This window comes from Micropterus salmoides, unplaced genomic scaffold, assembly GCF_014851395.1.
Source record: "Micropterus salmoides isolate LMB-PRFRI ecotype aquatic unplaced genomic scaffold, ASM1485139v1 Ms_hic_scaffold_9, whole genome shotgun sequence".
NCBI lineage: Eukaryota > Metazoa > Chordata > Actinopteri > Centrarchiformes > Centrarchidae > Micropterus > Micropterus salmoides.
This window is the reverse complement of record NW_024044681.1, coordinates 968,559-990,157: the sequence shown is the minus strand read 5'-3', so window position 1 is coordinate 990,157 and position 21,599 is coordinate 968,559. Positions and strand designations below refer to the sequence as shown.

General features: G+C 40.8%; 1 protein-coding gene across 4 annotated transcripts; it reads left to right on the top strand.

Annotated features, from left to right (window-relative positions):
• Nucleotides 1-1,467: 1,467 nt before the first annotated feature.
• Nucleotides 1,468-21,341, top strand: mdm1 (Mdm1 nuclear protein). 4 transcript variants are annotated; one of them, XM_038709287.1, is made up of 16 exons: nt 1,468-1,659; nt 5,878-5,977; nt 6,401-6,538; nt 7,109-7,318; nt 7,483-7,574; nt 7,676-7,813; nt 8,979-9,140; nt 10,300-10,403; nt 10,527-10,569; nt 15,818-16,038; nt 16,117-16,284; nt 17,289-17,371; nt 17,464-17,522; nt 18,630-18,897; nt 20,724-20,786; nt 20,896-21,341. In XM_038709287.1, exons 1-16 carry the CDS (start codon nt 1,642-1,644, stop codon nt 21,003-21,005), a joined length of 1,977 nt encoding a protein of 658 aa, XP_038565215.1. In that variant the 5' UTR covers nt 1,468-1,641; the 3' UTR covers nt 21,006-21,341. The 4 variants fall into 4 exon arrangements, with proteins under 4 accessions (XP_038565215.1, XP_038565214.1, XP_038565217.1 ...); XM_038709286.1 differs by having other exon boundaries at nt 10,482-10,569; XM_038709289.1 differs by lacking the exon at nt 1,468-1,659 and adding an exon at nt 1,668-1,880 and having other exon boundaries at nt 10,482-10,569.
• Nucleotides 21,342-21,599: the final 258 nt, after the last annotated feature.

Genomic DNA, 21,599 nt, shown 5'->3' with positions numbered 1-21,599 from the left:
TGGTTCGGCTGTCGGAGTTTAAAACTGGTATGAAAATTGGTCTGAACTGGTTTCTTCCAGTACAGAAACCCACAGCAGCAGCGGGTGGGAGGGTGGGGGTGGGGGGGTGAAGCCAAATGTAAAAACTAAAAAGCCTTAAATGAATAAAAGTGGTGCAATTTTGTAACAGCAACCTGTGATGTGGAGTCATTCAGATAGATGATTACTTTAATTATCAGTTAATATGCCAATTCTTTATAATTCATAATTTCCTCTATAAAATGTCAGATTGTAGTATATTGTAATGTATGTTATTATTTTGTGACTACCTGAGCTGGTGACTTTAAATTGCTTGTTTTATTCAACCAACAAGCCAAAAATCCCAGAGATACTTAGTTCACTGTCATATATATATATATATATATAAAATATATATAAAATATATATATATATAATATATATATATATATATATATATATAAAATATATATATATATATATATATAAAATATATATATATATATATATATAAAATATATATATATATATATATATAAAATATATATATATATATATATATATATATATAAAATATATATATATATATATATATATATATATATATATATAATAAACACAAAAAACCAAATCCGCACATTTGAGAAGCTGGAACTAGTGAATGTGTAGTAGTGTATTTTATCAAAATATCGATTAACTCATTGATTAATTAACAACCGTAGCAGCTCAAGTGTATTTTGGTCTTGTTGTTTTATACAATTCAGAGACAAAGAATTTTAGCAATATCCAGAGTCACTTCACGCTATTGTGAGTATGTCACAGAATCAGAATACTTATTACGAAGCCCTGGAATAATCGATGAAGGAAAATTATTATTATTTACATTAAAACATGGCCACGAGGTAATTAAAACGTGGGAACTAACTAGGTAGCATCTCATTCCCATGTATTAATGAGAATAATACTACCTCGTTCCCACGTTTTAATTACCTCATGGCCACGAGATGTGATAATTTCCCTCAACGTAATTAAAACGTGGGAAGTAGGTAGTATCTGGTGGCCACAAGGTAAAATATTGTGGCCTTCTTTTAATTAGAATTTTTTTTTTCCATTCAGCGTTTCTTCCAGGGCTCCGTATAAAGGCATAAAAGGAATAGACATAATAGTAGAAGTAGAGAATATAAAATCATCTAAGAATATAATAGATGTGGATATTTGCAGTATTAACAGAAGCAAATAAATTATAAGCTTATTCTAAATTAAATGGATCCAAATTGATTATTAAAAATGTTAATTGATCAAAAATGTTAACATCAAACAGTTAGGAGGGAGAGAGAGGGGTCATTATTATACATTTAAAGGACTACAATCGGAAACTATAAAAAGACTACAATATAGCTGACGTCAGTTATCAACTGCCGCCTGTCTTGCGCCTGCGCGAAACGCTCAGCTGCCATGACAACGGCTGCAGCTTGTTTCCGTGACTGAAGCAGAGGAGGAGCAGGGAAGCTAGCAAAGCATGCGGCTCGTTAGTTAGTTAGTTAGTTAAACGATGTTTTACCAGCTAGTTAATATAATAACAAACAACATGACAAGGGAGTGACTCCCCGTGCTGTTTTTTTTTGTCGGCGGTGAGCGCGCGCCATGACCGTCCGCTTCAAGGTAGGCGTCAGGTGTTAGCATTAGCAACAGGTTAGCCAAACAAACCGATGCTAACGGACGCAGTTCGCTAACTGCAGTGTTCATGAACAGGCAGGATCTAAATTACACACAGTTTGAGATGTAGTGAACCTGTCCCGGTCCCGGTGTACCGGACAGAACCCTGCACGACACTGCAGAGTCAGGATTAATGTGATTTAATCTCATGCAATGAGCTAATCCAGGTAATCGGCATCAGATTGACTGTCTGAGCAAACACTCACCTGCACGAGAGGTACACCTGCTAATGACAAACTTCATCAGTACTGCTCTGTATTTAATAGTAGTTATTAAAATATTGATTGATCCGTTATATTATCTCTATAGATTATCATTTAGTATTGTTGTTGTTTCGTAGCAATATTTTTTATTGTTGATTAATCCCTTGATGATTGTTCAGTTAATTCATACAACATGGCGTTTATGAAAATGTCAGATAAATGTGGAAAATCATTATTATTTACTTTTTTATTGTTCTGTCTCATCACTCAGATTGAATAAAGAGTTTTGAGATTGATTTTAAGATATGAGAAATGCTGATGGGGTGTTTAGGATTATCTGTGACACTTAAGGATGCAACTGATGATTATTTTCATTCATTGATTAGTCTCTTGATTATAACCCTATTGATCATTAGAAAATAGTAAGAAATGCTTTTATACATAATATACATTTAAAATGATATAAATGCAGCAAGTCTGGAGCAAGCTGGAACCAGAGAGTGTTTCACAATCTTAAACAATTAATCGATTATTGAAAGTGTTCATCATCTAATCGTTGAAGGGTTTTAGCTGTAAATATCTGAAATTATTATGAAGTTTTGTATACTGAAAATATGTCTATATATAGTTTGAATAGTGTTTTACCAAAACCACATATACAGTGCCTTGCGAGAGTATTCGGCCCCCTTGAACTTTGACCTTTTGCCACATTTCAGGCTTCAAACATAAAGATATAAAACTGTAATTTTTTGTGAAGAACCAACAACAAGTGGGACACAATCATGAAGTGGAACGAAATTTATTGGATATTTCAAACCTTTTTAACAAATAAAAAACTGAAAAATTGGGCGTGCAAAATTATTCAGCCCCCTTAAGTTAATACTTTGTAGTGCCACCTTTTGCTGCGATTACAGCTGTAAGTCGCTTGGGGTACGTCTCTATCAGTTTTGCACATCGAGAGACTGAAATTTTTGCCCATTCCTCCTTGCAAAACAGCTCGAGCTCAGTGAGGTTGGATGGAGAGTGTTTGTGAACAGCAGTTTTCGGTTCTTTCCACAGATTCTCGATTGGATTCAGGTCTGGACTTTGACTTGGCCAGTCTAACACCTGGATATGTTTATTTGTGAACCATTCCAGTGTAGATTTTGCTTTAGGTTTTGGATCATTGTCTTGTTGGAAGACAAATCTCCGTCCCAGTCTCAGGTCTTTTGCAGACTCCATCAGGTTTTCTTCCAGAATGGTCCTGTATTTGGCTCCATCCATCTTCCCATCAATTTTAACCATCTTCCCTGTCCCTGCTGAAGAAAAGCAGGCCCAAACCATGATGCTCCCACCATCATGTTTGACAGTGGGGATGGTGTGTTCAGGGTGATGAGCTGTGTTGCTTTTACGCCAAACAGAATGTTTTGCATTGTTGCCAAAAAGTTCGATTTTGGTTTCATCTGACCAGAGCACCTTCTTCCACATTTTTGGTGTGTCTCCCAGGTGGCTTGTGGCAAACTTTAAACGAGACTTTTTATGGATATCTTTAAGAAATGGCTTTCTTCTTGCCACTCTTCCATAAAGGCCAGATTTGTGCAGTATACGACTGATTGTTGAGTCTCCCACCTCAGCTGTAGATCTCTGCAGTTCATCCAGAGTGATCATGGGCCTCTTGGCTGCATCTCTGATCAGTCTTCTCCTTGTATGAACTGAAAGTTTAGAGGGACGGCCGGGTCTTCGTAGATTTGCAGTGGTCTGAAACTCCTTCCATTTCAATATTATCGCTTGCACAGTGCTCCTTGGGATGTTTAAAGCTTGGGAAATCTTTTTGTATCTCCGGCTTTAAACTTCTCCACAACAGTATCTCGGACCTGCCTGGTGTGTTCCTTGTTCTTCATGATGCTCTCTGCGCTTTAAACGGACCTCTGAGACTATCACAGAGCAGGTGCATTTATACGGAGACTTGATTTCACACAGGTGGATTCTATTTATCATCATTAGTCATTTAGGTCAACATTGGATCATTCAGAGATCCTCACTGAACTTCTGGAGAGAGTTTGCTGCACTGAAAGTAAAGGGGCTGAATAATTTTGCACTTCCAATTTTTCAGTTTTTTATTTGTTAAAAAAGTTTGAAATATCCAATAAATTTCGTTCCACTTCATGATTGTGTCCCACTTGTTGTTGATTCTTCACAAAAAATTACAGTTTTATATCTTTATGTTTGAAGCCTGAAATGTGGCAAAAGGTCGAAAAGTTCAAGGGGGCCGAATACTTTCGCAAGGCACTGTATATTGTCCTCCAGCCCACTTGATGTAATACCTACAAAGTTTTTGCTGAAGGTAATAGATTCTGTTGGGCCCCATTTGATGTCTGTTTTCAACAGCTCCCTATCTACCGGTTGTGTCCCTGATTATTTTAAAACGGCTTGCGTGAACCCACTTTTAAAGAAACCTGGTTTAGATCCCTCCCTCTCACAAAATTTTAGACCAATTTCAAAACTGCCTTTTATTGCAAAGATTCTAGAAAGAATTGTGTCCAAACAGCTGCTCACTGTACTGGAAAATAACAAAATATTTGAAAAGTTTCAGTCTGGTTTTAGGAAGTACCACAGCACTGAGACTGCCCTGCTTAAAGTCACCAATGACCTTTTAATGTCTGCTGATGAAGGCATGTGCTCAGTCCTGGTACTCCTGGACCTTAGCGCTGCTTTTGACACCATTGATCACAACATCATGTTAGACAGACTGAGGCACTGGGTGGGGATCTCTGGTACTGCCCTAGAATGGTTTTCATCCTAACTGTCAAATAGGAAGTTTTGCATGTCTGTAAACAACTATGTCTCTTCGTTCTGTCCAGTTAAATATGGTGTGCCTCAGGGGTCGGTCTTAGGACCCATTTTGTTTTCCTTGTATCTGCTTCCCCTTGGACATATTATCCATAAACATGGCATTTCTTTTCATATTTATGCTGATGACACACAAATATACTTGCCTGTCAGATCCACAGACCCTGGAATGCTGAGTTCACTTAACAACTGCCTTTGTGAAGTTAAAAAATGGATGTCAAATAATTTCCTCCAGCTGAACTCAGACAAAACAGAAATCCTGGTCATCGGGTCCCAGCAGATGGTTCCCTAGTAAATCACATTAAGCCTGTGGCAAAGAACCTTGGTGTTTGGTTTGATAGTAATTTAAATTTCGAGCAGCACACCACAAAGCTTGTTCAATCATGTTTTTATCAACTTAGAAATTTAGCTAAAATTCGATCTATGTTAACTTTTAAGGACACCGAGACCATTTTACACGCCTTCATCTCATCACGCCTGGATTATTGCAACAGCCTTTTCACCTGTTTAACCCAAAAATCTATTGATCGACTCCAGACTGTCCAGAACTCAGCTGCCAGGCTTTTAACCAGAACAAAGAAATATGACCACATTACTCCTATTTTAGCTTCATTACACTGGCTCCCAGTATGTTTTAGAATTGACTTTAAAATTCTATTGATCACTTTTAAAGCTCTTCATGGCCTCTCGCCTTGTTATATTTCTGACCTTTTAGTCCCGTACGCACCAGCACGTACCTTGAGATCCTCGGGCAGAGGTCTGTTGTCTGTTCCAGAGTCTTGACTGAAAACTAAAGGGGACAGAGCGTTTGCTGTCAGGGCCCCGAGGCTCTGGAACAGCCTGCCCGAGGAAATCAGGTCGGCTGAGTCAGTGAACTCTTTTAAGTCCCTTCTTAAAACATACTTTTATAGGAGAGCCTTTCCCGATTTTATCTGACTTTATTTTATCCCTTTTATTTTATTGTATTTTACTAATTTTATATTTATCTTAAACGTGTGTTTTAGTCTTTTCTTTATCTTGTATTGTTTTTTGGGTATTATTGTCTTTACACTTGTTAAAGCACTTTGTAACTTGTTTTTGAAAAGTGCTCTACAAATAAAGATTATTATTATATTTGTGTGTTTTTTTTCAGGGTCAGAGTGAATACCAAAAGAGCTACAGGGTTTCCAGGTCCAGAAGTGTGTCTCCTCAGCGCTGTGCTCGGTTGGCCGGCCTGCGCTCCGACCAGATGGGTAAGAAACCTGATTTGAGCTCTGATTGGACAAACTTTAATCTGAACATGCTGCAGATACAGGAGGAAGTTTGTCCTTGATCTTTCAGCTTTCCTACCACATGGAACTAAAATATGACTGGAGCTAAGCTCTTTTTTGTTTTGTTGTGTTGCAGTTTTACAAATGCAGAATATGTTTTATCATAACCTATTGCCAACGTTACACTTTTCTGTGCTCCATCGTCAAATTATCTCCTCTCAGTAAAGTTGAATTTTTAATTGAGCCAAAGTTTTAGTAACAATAAATCAAAAACAAAAGTGGAACAATCTTTGAACACATAGATATTCACTTAGAAATACAAAAGAGAAAAACAACAAAGAATTTGATAATTAGTATTCTAAAAATCTAAAATTACTGCTTGTCTTTGACATGTCTTTTTCTCAGGTATCAGCAGAGAACCGAGTCTCCAACGTCGAAAAAGGCTCGAACCTGGTGGTATTCAGTCCTGCAGCTCTCTCCTCTGTCCTCCAGATCCGCACCATATTCTCCCTCAGCCGACTCCTCAAGCACACAGAACTTCGGGTAGGAACAAACTGATGAGAATCCCCCCCAGATAAGTATTAAAATAAGAACCCAATAAAGCAGGTTTATCATCTTTTTCAAGCTTGGCCCAACACCCATTATTGTGCAGTTTGGCTGAGCTTTGAGCTTATTTAATATGTGTACAGTTAGCATGCGAACCTGCTAGCTTTTAGCATGTAATGTTAACACATAAACAAGATTTAGGTTAAAACTACCAACATGGGGCGGCTGTGGCTCCAGAGGTAGAGCCCCGAATTACCCCTGACGGCTGTTTTGCGAGTGTATGAATGTGTGTGAATGTTAGTTTCTGTTTGAGCACTTAGGCTCAGTGACTGGTGAATGCAGATGTAGTGTAAAAGCGCTTTGAGTGGTCGAAAAGACCAGAAAGGCGCTATACAAGTACGGCGCATTTACATTTACATTAGAATATGAACACACATTTATTTTGTCTAATATTAGTTTGTATAAAAACTGCCGTTTAGCATGTTAGTATGCTAGCGTTAGCATCCTGTGTAAGCTAATAATGTGTTCTTTAAATGTCCTAATTCCTCTCCTTCGCTTCATTACCAGCCTCCAAGAGTCACTCAGCCCACAGGAAGGGACCTTCCCTGGAGCCACAACCCCCAACACCTCCTGGAGCACGAGAAGACCCTGGATCTCGTGCAGACCCAGAACCTCCAGCAGGACCACGACCTACTGCAGACTCAGGACCTCCAGCAGGACCACGACCTGCTGGAGATTCTGGGTCTGCAAGAGATCCAGGAGCCAATGGAAAATCTGGTAAATATCATAGACTATAAAACATAGACATACCATCGTATCCGTGTCAGAACCCATAGGTTTCTGAAGAGAACTGTTGTTTTTGCCACTCTTGGGTTGGCTTCCTTTTTCAGCCCTGGAGGTTGATAACAATACATCCCACTGCTCTTTTTCTGTCTCCTCAGTGAAGCCCCACCCCTCCAAGCCTGACAGCCAACCACACCTTAGCCAACCTTTGACAGCAGCGCCTGATGGACAGCAGCCCTCGGCCAATGAGGTGAGCCTAAATGTAGTTGTAATCCGAGTTACTACCTCTCAGTTAAATAAACCTTAACTGAAAATATAAATGAACAGTTCTGCCTCCATCCTGTGTTGCAGGTTCAGCATGCTCTGCGGTGGAGGGCGGGGCTGAGGTCGGGAGGTCAAAGGTCAGGAGGTCATAGGTCAGAGTACCTCAGACAGTTTGGCTGGAAGAAACCCGCGACTGCTGCTTCACCCCTACTGACTGCAGAACAGGTACGATATTACCAAATAGTACTGAACACTGGCACTACCACATGTGAAACCCATACTGACAGTCTGACAGGTGCTGCATGCTGCTAGCAAATACTTCCCCTTACTAACAACAACTCCCAAATGCTTTATATATTTTAAGATCTTATAAAAGGGACAATTAATGTCCACCTCTCAACATAACTAAGTTTCAGTATGTCATCCTGAACACAAAATGGTGCTAACTAGGAATGACCGATCTGATAAGCCGCATTGGTATCGGCCCCGGTACTGACCCTTTTAAAGGTGTTGTGGCCACATGGAGCACGATAGAGCAAACCTTTAATGAGCAGAACCGCTCATGGACAGTTGTTGCTGGTAACTTGCTAACAAGCATGACAATGCACCAACAAAGCCGAGGAGGAAGAAGAAGACTGCTTGCTAGCAAACGTGGATGTAAACAATGCAGGACTCGAAACAAATAAAACATTTATGGGGAAGAAAATGCACAGAACACAAGCACCAAGATTAGACACTGTGTTTGGCTGAGAAACAATGAAAGCAATTTTAAGTGGACCCGGTGGTTCGTTTCTTTCTTGTGATTGAGTGATTCTGTCAGTTTCATTTGTGCAGTCACGGCGGGCGGCTGACTCATGTTACCTAATGCCTCATGCACACTAAAGGACTTTCACAATGTGGGATGCCGCAGACATAACGACAGAATTAACCGATTTTTAATATTTTATTGTTAAGAACACACACTAGACGATTCAGTCCAGACGCAGGACCGCACACTTTATACTAAAAGATTTCAGTGTGGCGGTCTAACAGAAACCCACGTGATCCAACAGAACTTCAGACAGACTGTCGTCTTCAGCTGGTTGTACTTGTGTGTGTGCTGTGTTTTGCACAGAAAAACAAAAAGAGAGAATCCAGAGTGAGTTTAAAGACCTGTAGTTCAGCTGCGTGTCCACTAGGTGGAGGTAGACCGGTTTCATTTAACTGAAGAGTAACTGATGAGTTAACTGTTATGTTAGTTATTGATAAAACTGGTTTATCTATTGATTTTGAAATGTTTCAGTGAGTCATTCAGTTAAAAAAAGTCTCTTCATTGGTCCTTTATTTATTGATTAATATTTAAGTGACTGGTCATTAGTGACTGCTGCTGACCTTTAACCCCTCCCTGCAGGTGCTTCACTCCAGCAGCAGATTTGTGCCCCCCTTTAAGAAGAACCCCTTTTCCATGGACACTGAGTATCGGCGGAGCTTCCAGGGTCTGGCCCCGCCTCCTAAGCCCCGCCTTCGGAAACTACTAGAACAGCAGAGAGTCCCACTGTTCCACACACACGTGGTAGAGCGCGCACACACACACACACACACGTTCTGTTGCGGTACTTGTTTCTGTATGAATGACCACTGCCGCCTACTGTTGATTTAGATTTCATTTCCTGTCACACCAACACAGGATGCTTGAATTTGCACTTGACTAATTTACTGAATGAAGCTTTCTAGTTTCTACTGTTTTATTTTACACACATCTGCTCAGTTGGAACTTTCAACAGTTTTGCCAGTTTTCAAGCAGAGGAAAAGATTTTAAAATAGCTTAAACCAGAACTTCCAGGTTCTGTTCAAGGAATAAGAAAACCTCATTGACACTAATAGCTAAACCTCCAGCCCTGGAGCAGAGTTTATTTATTCTTTCATTTGGTTTCTTTGTGGTCCTGACTCGAACGGGTGACCTCGGGTACGAGAGGCGGACACGCTGACGAGGAGGCTAAAAACCCATGGGCACTAGCGTCTAAAATATATACGGCAGTAGTTATGTTTTTTTAACGGCCTTTAACAAATACCGTTTCCCATAAGCCCTAGATGTTCGTGGGTTAAACACCATGTTTCAACAAAAGACACGAGTCCAGGAGCGAGTTGAGGAGTCGCTGTTCGTCAGACATGTCTGCTGGGCTGAGAGGAGTGCTGTAGTTGATTGATCTAATGCTGCCTTCCAGGCAACTCGGAACTCAGAAATGTCCAACTTCCAAATAGAAAAAGTACAACGAATGTGAACTCTGGGAAACAATATGTACCCCGACTTCAGGAGAAGCAGCTGCATGACGTCACACAACAACGGCAGCTCCCACGAAAGCAAACTCTGTAAATGGTAAACCGTGAACTAAAAGGCAACAGAAAGTACGTTTAGCATGTACTTAATTAAACTAATATATACTATCATTTAGTAAAACCTGGTTTATAACATATATTTATGTCACTTGTGTTCATTAAAACACCTCTTTTAAATTATCACCAAGGGCGCCGCGCCTGGGTTCAGATGTGTGTACATTGACAAAGGAACAGTTTTTTAATGGGATCTGTAGTATTATTTTTTTTCTGTGCCCACACAGTGGTGGTGGTTTAACTTTTTAGTTTATCAGCTGCTGTAGTGGAGGTGATATGTCTTCCTACAGTCATTTAACTCTTCACAACAGAAGCCCTGAATGAGCTGTGTTCATCTGCAGAGCAACAAAAAGAGGAGGGAGGAGTCAGTGAAGAAGCCCCGCCCCAATCCGGAGAAAGATGATGCCACGCCTCCTCCTCCTCCTCAGGTGCAGAGAGGACACAGGTGTGTTTCTGTGTTTTACGTGTCTTATTGTTTATTGTAAATTCATTATGTTTATGAGTCTGTCTGTCTGTCTGACAGGATGTTGACTGAGTATGAGTCCAGCTTTCGTTCTCCCCTCTACAGGATCCCGGAGGAAGGCGGAGCCACACACAGCGATGCCCTTCAGGTCAGGGTTCAGTCTTGTTAAGTGCGCGTCATAATGAGAGGCGGGGTCAGTAACTGTGTTTATTACTGGACTCGTTTAGAAGCTGGATATCAGTAAGGAGGTAGGTAAAGGTCATGTTTAGCCTAGCTTAGCATATAGGCTGGAAGCAGGAGGAAACTATAACTATAGGTGGAGGCGTTAAATATGCCCATTTGGGTTTTCTGCCTCTCAATTCACTTTATATAAAAAAAAATCGTCTTTTCTAAAGAGGAAAAATACATCTTCAAACAGCTCCAGTTAGCTTACGAGCTGTTCAGCTGGATTTAGTTACCAGAGCTCAAACATGGAAACAAAAACTATGAGAAACAAACATAAAAGGGTTTGCACTCTTGAATCCAGACTTTTTAAGAAGTAGTCTGGTGTAGGTGTAAGTAGCCAAGAGAAACAGTCCCTTATTATAGTAAAAATGCCTAAACACTTACAAAACACACAAGAGGCTCTTCAGATGCTAAAAAATCCCTTTATTAATAAAAATGTGACAATGTTACAAAAAAATGAGCATTTCTTCCACAAGACCATCGTCACTTACAAACCGGGTTCTCATAGAGATTTCTGTAAGAACCTGGATGTCTCTCTCTCAGTACTTTCGCACAGCAGCTGCTCTAGTGAGTATTTGGGGCAGCAGGACAGCAGTGTTTTTCATTAATGAACAAGACTAATTGGTTACGCCATAATATCAAAATGAACCGAAAATATTTTTACACATCTCACACACTTTGGCATCCGACTCAAGACCACTTTTCTTTTGAGGTAACTACGGTAACGTTAACGGTCTGTTTCTGTCACTCGTTTCTGAGAAGGCGATGAAGCTAGCTGCACCTAAATGTGGAGTGCACACGTATTCAAGCCTTTATGGTAACTGAAGTGGCCCAGAGCGAGCTGACAGGCAGGTTAGAGACTTTATCCTGTCAGTTTGTCTCTTTACAAAGACAAGGGCTGCAGGATGAGAGTCTTACCTGAAGAGAGACTGTGAGGACGAGAAACCACATATAACATTTTTTATCAAACCGGGTGGGACTGGATGGATTTAGCGCGAGGAGGAAACACATGTGACAACGTACGGTTTTCAAAATAAGGCGTCTGTACCGGATGGAAATAAGATTAATTGGATTATATTAACAGAAAGTATAAAACATATTACATGGGTCCATTTAAAAAATATAAAATGTTAGGAAAATTAGTTATTTTGTAGTCTTTGATTTAGGGTTGCTCGAAAAACACTAAATAAATTAGTTGACTTTTGTTGCTTTTTCATCACCATTTATAGCTCTACAATGGGTTTATGATTAAATAGTTTATTAGAGCACAATATTGTTTATAAGAGTGCAAAGTTTTTCATAGATAACCTCTTAATTTTGCACCAAAATAATGCATTTAACTTGAAAATGTACAAAAAACCCGCCCAGAGGGTCCGAGGACCCCCCACCATCTCATCGTCTCTTAATATCTTGTAGGAAACACTGAGGACGGTGTATGTGGGACATAAATAAACTAAAGTGGGTCCATGGTGATACAGAGTGACTTTTAGTAGTTGTTATCTTCTCTGAACCACCTTCACTAAAGGTTTGACCACTTTTGTGTATGTTTTTAGCTAAAATTAAACTCTGCAGCACTTTGTCCACCTGCACCTCTCAGCACCTCACAGAGAGGACGGTTGATCTGACTGATCATTATTCCCTTGATCAGCTTCCTTCATGTGGTAGACGGGGGATTTGTGCCTGCCAGCTAGCTAAACTGTGTGCTTGTGTGTGTGTGTTGCTGATGGAAACTCAGAGTGCTGAGTGTCAGCATTGAAACCACAGAGCTTCATTTCAGGGAAACAACTCACTGTTAGTCACACACACACACACACACACAGGTAGCTTCCCACCAGTCTTGTGGAAAGTGTCGTTGAGGAAGGGGACAGCTGCTTTTTGCAAGACGAAGCACTTTTCAACTTTTCTACTTTAAATCTGCAAAATTCAGCTGGCATCAGTTCAGATAAAAACATCAAACAGGTGCAGACGAACAGCGTAAAGTACATTCCCAACACCTGTGCAAGGGAAAACAGTTTCTTCAGCTCTTAGTCTTACATTTTCCTTCCTAATATCTAAAGATGTTGTTACACTGTATTGCCCTGTTCTGTAACCGGGGATGTGCCTGCTGATTTGGGCCCTTCAGTTCCAGTAAAGGCCAAATCTTAACAAAAATGTTCTTTCAACTTTGTGGCAACAGCTTGTGTTAGTCCACTTCCTGTTTCAACATCACAACACCCCCGTGCACAAAGCCAGCTCCATGAAGAAATGTTTAGGTGTGGAAGTCTTTGACTGGCCTTTACAGATCCCGTACCTCTACCCCATCCGACAGCTTCCGGATGAACTGGACCGTGAGCCAGACCTGATCTGGGAGCAAATCTCTGCAGCAGGTTCAGCATCTGCTGGGAACCTGAAACCAGCAGAGTGGAGGCTGTCAGAGCAGCACATGTTCAACGATGTGTGATGTGAAATTAGGGTTGGATCTCGATCACATCTCGATGTGGCCAAGTGCATTATCTAAATTGCAGGAGCTGATAAAATGTGTCACAACGTACCATATATATGAAGCATTGTGGTGCTACAGAGACGCCCCCGGCCTACTATTTATAGTTTCCAGAGGGAACGTGCTGTTTGGTGCAGACCCCAGCAAAAAATGGGACACAATTTTTATATTTTATTTAGCAAAAATGAAATGCAAAAATGGCTTTTTAATATCGTGACTCATTTCGCAATATCTGTTAATAATTGCAATCGTTCCACCCTGTATGAGTTTTTTTAGAGGCCGTGTTGAAGGATGTAGTTTGTGAAGATGTTGAACTGTATTGCATTATAGAAAAAGGTGTGTATGTTATTTAGTCTACCCTCATTGAAGGGCGTGTTGTGATTTAGAGGCGATAATATGTATTTGTATTAGTGAAGTACAGTAAGTCTGTCCGGGACCAGAAGTAATTTTTTCGTGACTAACATGAAAGTATTTACAGGCTTTATTTATTTTATATATCTTTGCTGTTTAGAGATGTTAATGCAGCCTGAACTCAGTTTAATGAAACCTAATATTAATGCATTAATTGTTAATTGCTGGTTTTGTATAAATTAGTCTAAATAAAAAGCATTAGCATCTTTTTTGGGGGTGGAAGAAACCAAACCTGCTCTCATTGATATAAAAGATTTGAAACTTCTCCCAACACAGAAAACAGAACATTGAAACTTTCATGAAGGGAGAATTCATTGCAGAGCTGCTTTAGCTTTAAATAGGTGGACCTAATAAAAGCTCAGGGTTATGCACAACTGGAGTTTGTTCTGGTGGAGAGCACAGAAACTAATGCTGCAGCTTATTTTAATTGTACATTATTTCTTTAAATAAACTAAATTGATGAATCTGTGGATGACGTGTAAGCGTCCCATTAACTTTCCATCCCTGCGGTGAGTCTGGCCTCTAAAGAGTTTCAGTATGCGGAGGGAAGCTTTCAGCTGACGTGAGGTGCTGTTGGTTCAGAGGACACAATAAAACCTATACAGACTCCTGTCAGTCAGCACAGCAGCCGTCAATGTGTCAGCCGTATTGTTCGTCATGGGGATTGAGGTTTAGATTAGGGCTGAGGTTAGCTTTGAGGACTGGGGTCAGGGTCAGGTTAATGTGAAGGATTACCAGAATCAGTGAGTGAGGTGTTGCAAAAGCTGCAACTCAGACACATTTCATGATTAAAGCAGAGTTGAAGTATTTAATGTGTTTGATATGAACTCTCTGTAACCCGTTGTGATTGCACAAACCTTTTTAAATCATTTCTCCCTTTAAACCTGCGAGAACGTGGAATCTGTTTTGTGTTTTTGTTTGATGATCAAAATAGCTGCAGAATAAACAACAAATTGATTAATAAACGTTTCATCTCTGAAATGCATTTTAATTTGAGTCAAAGAACTAAGAACCGGCCTTCAGGATTTAGTCTGCATGGTTCATCTTTCTCATGTACAGGTTCAGGAGTTGAGTCAAATTAGGTGCTAACTGGTCAAACACAAACCTTAAATGCTGCTACAACTTGTGCACAGCTTCATTCACGCAGTCATATCAATATATACATAGTATATAGTATCTTAGCCTCTCCGGGCCATGCTCCGGAAGTGAATTCACTCTGTTGCCATCTGGGCGTCGTCATGCACTACCTGCGTGCAACCACCACTCCAAATCTTTTCTCCCTGCAGGGTGTAGTATTTATATTGCACATTACATTATCTACTGGCATTTTACTATTATTTATTCAGGTTCTGGGTTCACTTGCTTGGTTGTATGTTGTGTAATGTGTGTGTTTTGCATTGTGTATTTGTTTTTTGGGTACATGTTGCTCTTACCTAATTGCCCCTAGAGAGATTAATTAAGTTTTTTGAACTTGTAGGAATAAATATTGTTTGAAGTTTACATTTGGCACCATAAACGTATGCTGAATTAGCTGTTTGAGTTCAAGTGGATTTGTGGACATTTATTGACATCAGGCCTCCTCGGAAAGTGTAAGTCACACTGAAGCTAAAAATAAGTGTATCGTGTCAGCGTGTTGAGATTTGACTCGGAGAACAAGTCCGAATTGTTATGCAAACTGCGATAAACGGGTGCTAAACGGGTCGAACTATAGTGATTAACCTGTTGTTTTTAGACATGCAACTGTCCTTTTCACCTCATGCAGTATCTTTAGATTCTGAGTTTAACTCCTGGAGTCTTAGTTCATGGACGTATTAGGTGAAAGTAGGGTTGGGCATTGATTTGAACAATTCTGATTCCATTTGTGCCACAATCTTAGCAACTAAAATCAAGCAAGTTGTTTCACTACAAGTTCACGATTGCAACGAGGTACATGTTAGTTGTCCAAGGAGGACGAGGCAGGACAGGGACAACGCCTTAGCATGTCGAACACGGTGTACTACTTGTTGATTTTTAGTGCATCCTCCCGTGCAAGAAATAAGTGTCTGCCAGGTGTTGCCGACCCGAGGTTATCCATCATAAAGTAAAGCCACACTTTTGAGCGTTGCTTACTGCACACCATGGCTGCAACAGAACAAGCGCCTGAAGTACGGTGGCCGCAACAGAAACCAAAACTAGAGCGTGTTCATTTTGGTGCCGATGATCGGATTCCAAACAGTTCCATTGTAATCGTGATTTTTGAAACCAATCCCGTTTAAAAGACTTCCTGTGTGTCCCCGTGCAGGTGAAGGAGTTGAGGCAGAAGGCCTTGTCGTACCGCCGTCGAGCCTGGGGAGCGAATTTCTGCAGAGATCACATGAGCCAGCTGCTGTCTGAACACAACGCTCTGTGGGAGCCAACAGAAACCACAGACTCTGCCACTGACCCCCCCTCCCCCCGCCTCGCCTCCGATCACGACCCAGACAACCGCAGCACTTCCTGTGTGGAGGCCCTGGACCTGGCCAGGTGAGAGACACGACGGGTGGAGAGAGCGTCCTCTGAAGACGTTTCTTTTATTACATAAGTGTCTGTCTCTGTTTTCAGCCGCTCCAGTAACTCCAGTAAGAGGTCTTCTGTTGCGGGGTCAGCAGAAATAACCAGAACAAACAAAAACACACAAATAAAAGCACAAACACCTCCAAGCCCTCCTGCTGAAAGGCATACGGCCTGGGGAGAAGAAGAAGAAGAAGAAGAAGAAGAAAATACACACGAGTAAGTGTTACTCTTCTGATACTTCTTGTCTTTGACATTGGTTGATACCACTTTCAACTCTCTCTTAAATATGAAGCTACAGCTAGCAGATGCTTAGCTTAGCATAAAGACTGGAAATGGCGGGGGAACAGTCGCATGACCACAACTTGACGTTTTTACACTTGAATGTGTTTAAGGTCGGGTATCGTTGAAATTTGATTGATTCTGATTCTTCCATAATAATCTGGTTCTTATGGAATCTCGGGTCTGCGTTTATAGACAAATACTCACTGCAGTTCAGTCAGGAGCTGAAATAAGCAGAAAGTTAGGAACCGATGAGCAGAATCCAAACGCTCGGAACGTCTTGGAAATTTAGTAACCGTTCCAACTTTGAACTGGTTCTCGATGCCCAACCCCAAACGAGACTTTAAGTGTTAATGATTGAGCTTTAGAGGTGCTGGTAGGAGGATATTGGTCCCTTTGGACAGAGCCAAGCTAGCTGTTTCCCCCTGTTTCCAGTCTTTATGCTAAGTTAAGCTAACTGGCTGCAGGCTCTAGCTCGTGTTTTTATTTTTAACTCTATAAAAAACAGTTGAAAGTTCAGACTCCAAACTTGATCGACTGATGAGTTGGTCGGTCGGTTTGTAGATGTGGGACAGCAGCGGTCTGGGAGCATCGTGTTGCATTAATGACCAAAGGGGCCGTTAGCCAGCATAGCGTAAATATGAAAGGAAAAGAAGGGAAAGGATCCACAGCTTTCACGCTTCATTCATACGTTCGATGTTTCTTTGTTCTTCGGGGCTGGAATCAGGACAAATCTGAATGTAAAGCTGCAGTTTATTAATGCTGTTTCCACAAAGACGTCTGTCTTCACACAGACGCCAACGTATTTCTGGTTGAAACTCATGCAGTTTTTATTCCTTTGATGTTTTTCTGCGGCCACACTGGTTTCTTAGGAACTGAAACTGTGTGTTTGTCTTTGGTGTCGGGGGATGTTTTGTGTGTACGTGTGTGTCTGTGTGTAGGGAGGAGGGAAGGTTACCGACTCCGAGGTTGAAGATGCTACCAGTTCAGAGAACTCACCATGACCTCACCACACCTGCCACCGGTACGGGAGCGTGCGCACACACACACACACACACACACACACACACACACTGCTCAGACCACAGTGTATGACCTCTGACCTCTGTCTTCCAGGAGGCGCTATACTAGTGGGAAAACTGAAGAGCAGTGATGAATCTTCACCATTCAAACAGGTGACACTATAATCAGTTATACATTATCACGGCTCCGGACTGCGACTAATTGGTCACATGTGCAACCTGCCAGTTTGCTGACTTGTTTTTACTCTTTATTGCATGTTGAAAAACGAGGAGGGAGCGAGTCTGCCAGAGTTGGCCAATGCGTGTGAGAGGGGCAGGGCGTGGGTAACATAACATAACGCGTGTCTCGCTTTCGTGGTGTCAAACTCATGGTCTGTAAAAGTCAACCATGGCTAAACGAACCACTGACGTATTTGTTTTCCATCTCCGGTTCCTCCTGTACCAGATCCGGGCCCCTCACAGCAGCAAACTGTCAACTAGTCAGAGTCAGAGTTCGCCGCGGCGAATAAATCCGAGAACACACCGTTTCCGACGGGACTGGCTGAGGGAGTTTACACGGATTAGATTAGTGAAAAGGAGAGTAAGGAACAAGTTGTTTACTTGTTCTGATTTGTTGTTTTGTTTTGCACTGTAATGACGATGATGCAGCAGACATGTGTGATACCAACGTCTCACATTTGCCTACAAAAATAAATGACATTGTGCAGGACGTGCAGTAAGTTAAGCTAGTTCAAAGATGCAGGGTTAGTGTCAGGGCCGCGAAATCCTGGAGGGCCTGTAATGATTCAAGTAGAATTATAAAGTTAAAAATATCACATCAACCTTTGCAGTTTTCAATTATTCACACAATTTCATCACCAAAAACAAAAAAAGGCTCGAAACATTGCCGCTGTCAACACAATATTTTAGAAAAGCTGCTGCAATATGAGGCATTTTAGCCCACAACAATCACAATAAAGGCTGAGAAATCCTGGAGGGACTGACTAGAAGTGTGAAAAGAAGAGAAATTTGGACATATGGAGGACCGACTGAGCGCGTCGGCCTCCGTAGCTTCTCCTACAGGCATAAAAAGGTAGGAGTGAGCGGTGACTGAGCCGTTGTAATTTGCTACCGTCACCACTAGATGCCACTAAAACTTGCACACTGAACCTGTAAGGGTTGCGCCCCACAATGTTCTTATTCTTACTAGATGCACTGTGCTTCTAGTGAAAAAAAGATTATATTTTGTTGTGATACTTACGGGACTGTTTTTGTGGTCAGAGGTGCGGGTCTGCCGTGTCTATGGCAGCGGGGGCGGAGACCGCGCTAGACGTGCCGGTCAAACGGAAGGAGGCGTGGTCAGAGAATAACTCCCCTCACACACCTTCATCTGGCCCCTCGCCCGACCACAAACCAGCTGCCAGTCCTCCCTCTAAACCAATCAGGACGAAGCAAACGCCTCCACCCGCTGTAGCCCCGCCCCCTCTGGTCCCACCCCCGCCGCACTGTATCCAAGGCACTCTGAGACACCCCGACTTCCAACACAACGGTGAGCTTCACATCAGGAATGTTTTGGTATTGTATTGCTGAGTAATAATCAGTTGAATTACAGATCTTCTGCATTAATCGATTGATTGTCTGGTTCCTGAAGCCCAAACTGACGTCTAACATCAGAAGAAAGCAGCACATTTTTGCTTAAAAACAAGATTTAATTTATTAAATTATCAAAATGGTTGCCAACAATTTGACTGTTGATTAATTGATTGAACGTTTTTATATTGATTTTGTGATCAGCTCGGTGACCAGGACGATTTCTTTCTGTTCTTTTTAAATAAGCTGCTTCCTCATCACTCCCGCGTGAAGAATACAAAAAAAACCCTTATAATAAATACATTTATATAAATCTCTAAGTTGATTAAAATTACAGCATGTGCTTTGGCTTTGAACGTTTTAAGGAAATGTAGAAACAAGTGAGGAAGGAACCCTGATTTTATTAAAAAGCCACTAAAACCAATTGAAAACGTTCCTCTCTTGAATAGCTTCTTTAAATTATAACATAACTGCTCATATGTGATAAGGTTTGATCCAAATTTGAGGCTGTAACCTGCTAAAATTGTAAACCAAAGGAGTATCTACCTGATCTTAAAATAACAAAACCTCCTCTGTCCTGGCTGCTGTTAATATCTGCCGACACACTCACGGGGACTCCCCCTCTCCTCTTCACTTCCTTCTCATTTTCTTTTCATCTAGTGTTCTCAACAGATCCGATTTCATATTAAACCTGGGAAAACCTCTCAGTGGCAGATTTCACTACATGTTTCGTGTAATGAGGGTTTTTCAACATGACGAAATGAACTGTGAGACAATAAAACAGCTGTTTACCCTCACAGCTGACGATCCCTCTTGTAATCTTATTTCTATATTAGGCCATTATGCAAATCAGTGAGCAGATGTGCTTTATGGCAATATTACATTTATGATCATGTTCCCAGCTCAGCTCTATGGATGGAAATATCTCTATAGCCGCATTTCCTCCACAGGAACTTTACCCAGAACTAGGAACCTTTGGAGGAACTCACTGTGTTTCCTCCGCAGGGAACAGGGACTTTATTTTACCCCCCAGAAAAGTCCCTGCCCGGGGAAGAGGGTAGTTCTCTTTTTCAAGGAACTAAAAGGTTCCTTCAGCCCATTATTGATTTATTTTAACTGATTACATTTAGTTTAGTTTTTTTTTTACATCCAGGATGTATTTAATAAACAATTAAACATGATAACAGTACATGTACATAACTTTTAAGTCTTTGGTTTTGTTGTAACACTGATAAATAACTTTTGGAAGGAGGGCCAGTAAGTTTCAAACCCACTGGCCCGGTGGGGCCAGTTGCAGAAAAGTTTAACGTTGAGCCCTGATTAGCATGAACATCAACAGTGCCAATCAATCAGCATGTTAGCATTTAGCTCAGAGCACCCCTGCTTTTAATTTTATTGTAACGTGTTTGTTCAAGGTTGCCTTTTTCTGTCTTATGCACTCACTTTTCTCCCAGTGAAATTAGTAAAAAGTCTTTAGTCCTCACCTGTTGCTGTGTAAGTACAGCCTCACGGAACAGCTAGCATGGCTGTGTTGTTAGAAGATTATTCATTGGTCAGATATTTAATTCCCTTTATTAACTGAAAGCAGTTATTTTGTCATTTTCAGTTTCTCTATAGATTTTCGGGGGAAAAAAAGACCACATCACAGTTTATATAAACTGTGTGTTGTGATCATTATCAAATTGCATATAATGTGATGAGGATTTTGTCCCTCTGTGTGACTGTAGTAAATTGCTAATCCATAATGTACACGTCACAAATAATCCCGTACCCGTGTCTCCGCAGGTGAGTTGGGTCTGAGGTTCAGGGAGCGGCAGTGTTCAGGAGGAGGCTGCGGCTCTGATGACGGTGAAATAAAAATAAAAATAACAACTTTCTACACATTTTAAATAACGAAAAACAATCATTGATCTTGTTTTAAATGTTTTTAAATTCTTCAAATCTTCCCGTTGCCTAGACGACCGCCTGTCGGTGATGTCGTGCCGTTCGGCAGCTTCCTGCTCCGTGGCGTCCGCCGTGCTGGAGCGTGCTCAAAAGAGACGAGAGAACTTCTGGGGGAAGAGATGACCTCTGACTGAGTTTATAGTGGATCAGTCACTGCTGTAGAACAATTAGTGAGGATATTTTTTAAACAGAGGAAAGTGCTTAATTTAAATAGTGGGAATAATGTATATTTATAGATTAATGTAAGATAATTGTACTGTTCCTTTTTAAACTACACTTTTGTAATAGATGGTTTTTATAAATATAGTAATTTTGTGTATTCAGTAATTATGTTGCTCTCTGCGTGTTTGCAGAGATAAAAGTGACATAAACACAGACTGATTTTAGCTTTTGTGGTATACAAATCCTGAAAATAATGAGTTTAAGTTACTAAAAATAAAATAAGAATGTGAGCATGAACCTTTGTCTTTGAACTCTTTAAGAAATGTGGTCGTGTTGGTCACCTTGAACTCTTCCTCAGCTTTATGATCAGATCACATCATTACTATGCATCTGACCTGTAACTGGGACTGAAACAAACTTTACAAAGTTCTTAACAATAAAGGATAAAATGAAAATAACAAAAACACAAGGACATAACAAAAGCAAGCATAACTTAAAGGTTCAATGTGTCAAACTGCCCTAAACATGACGTTTTAAGCTGTTTATAATTAAGCA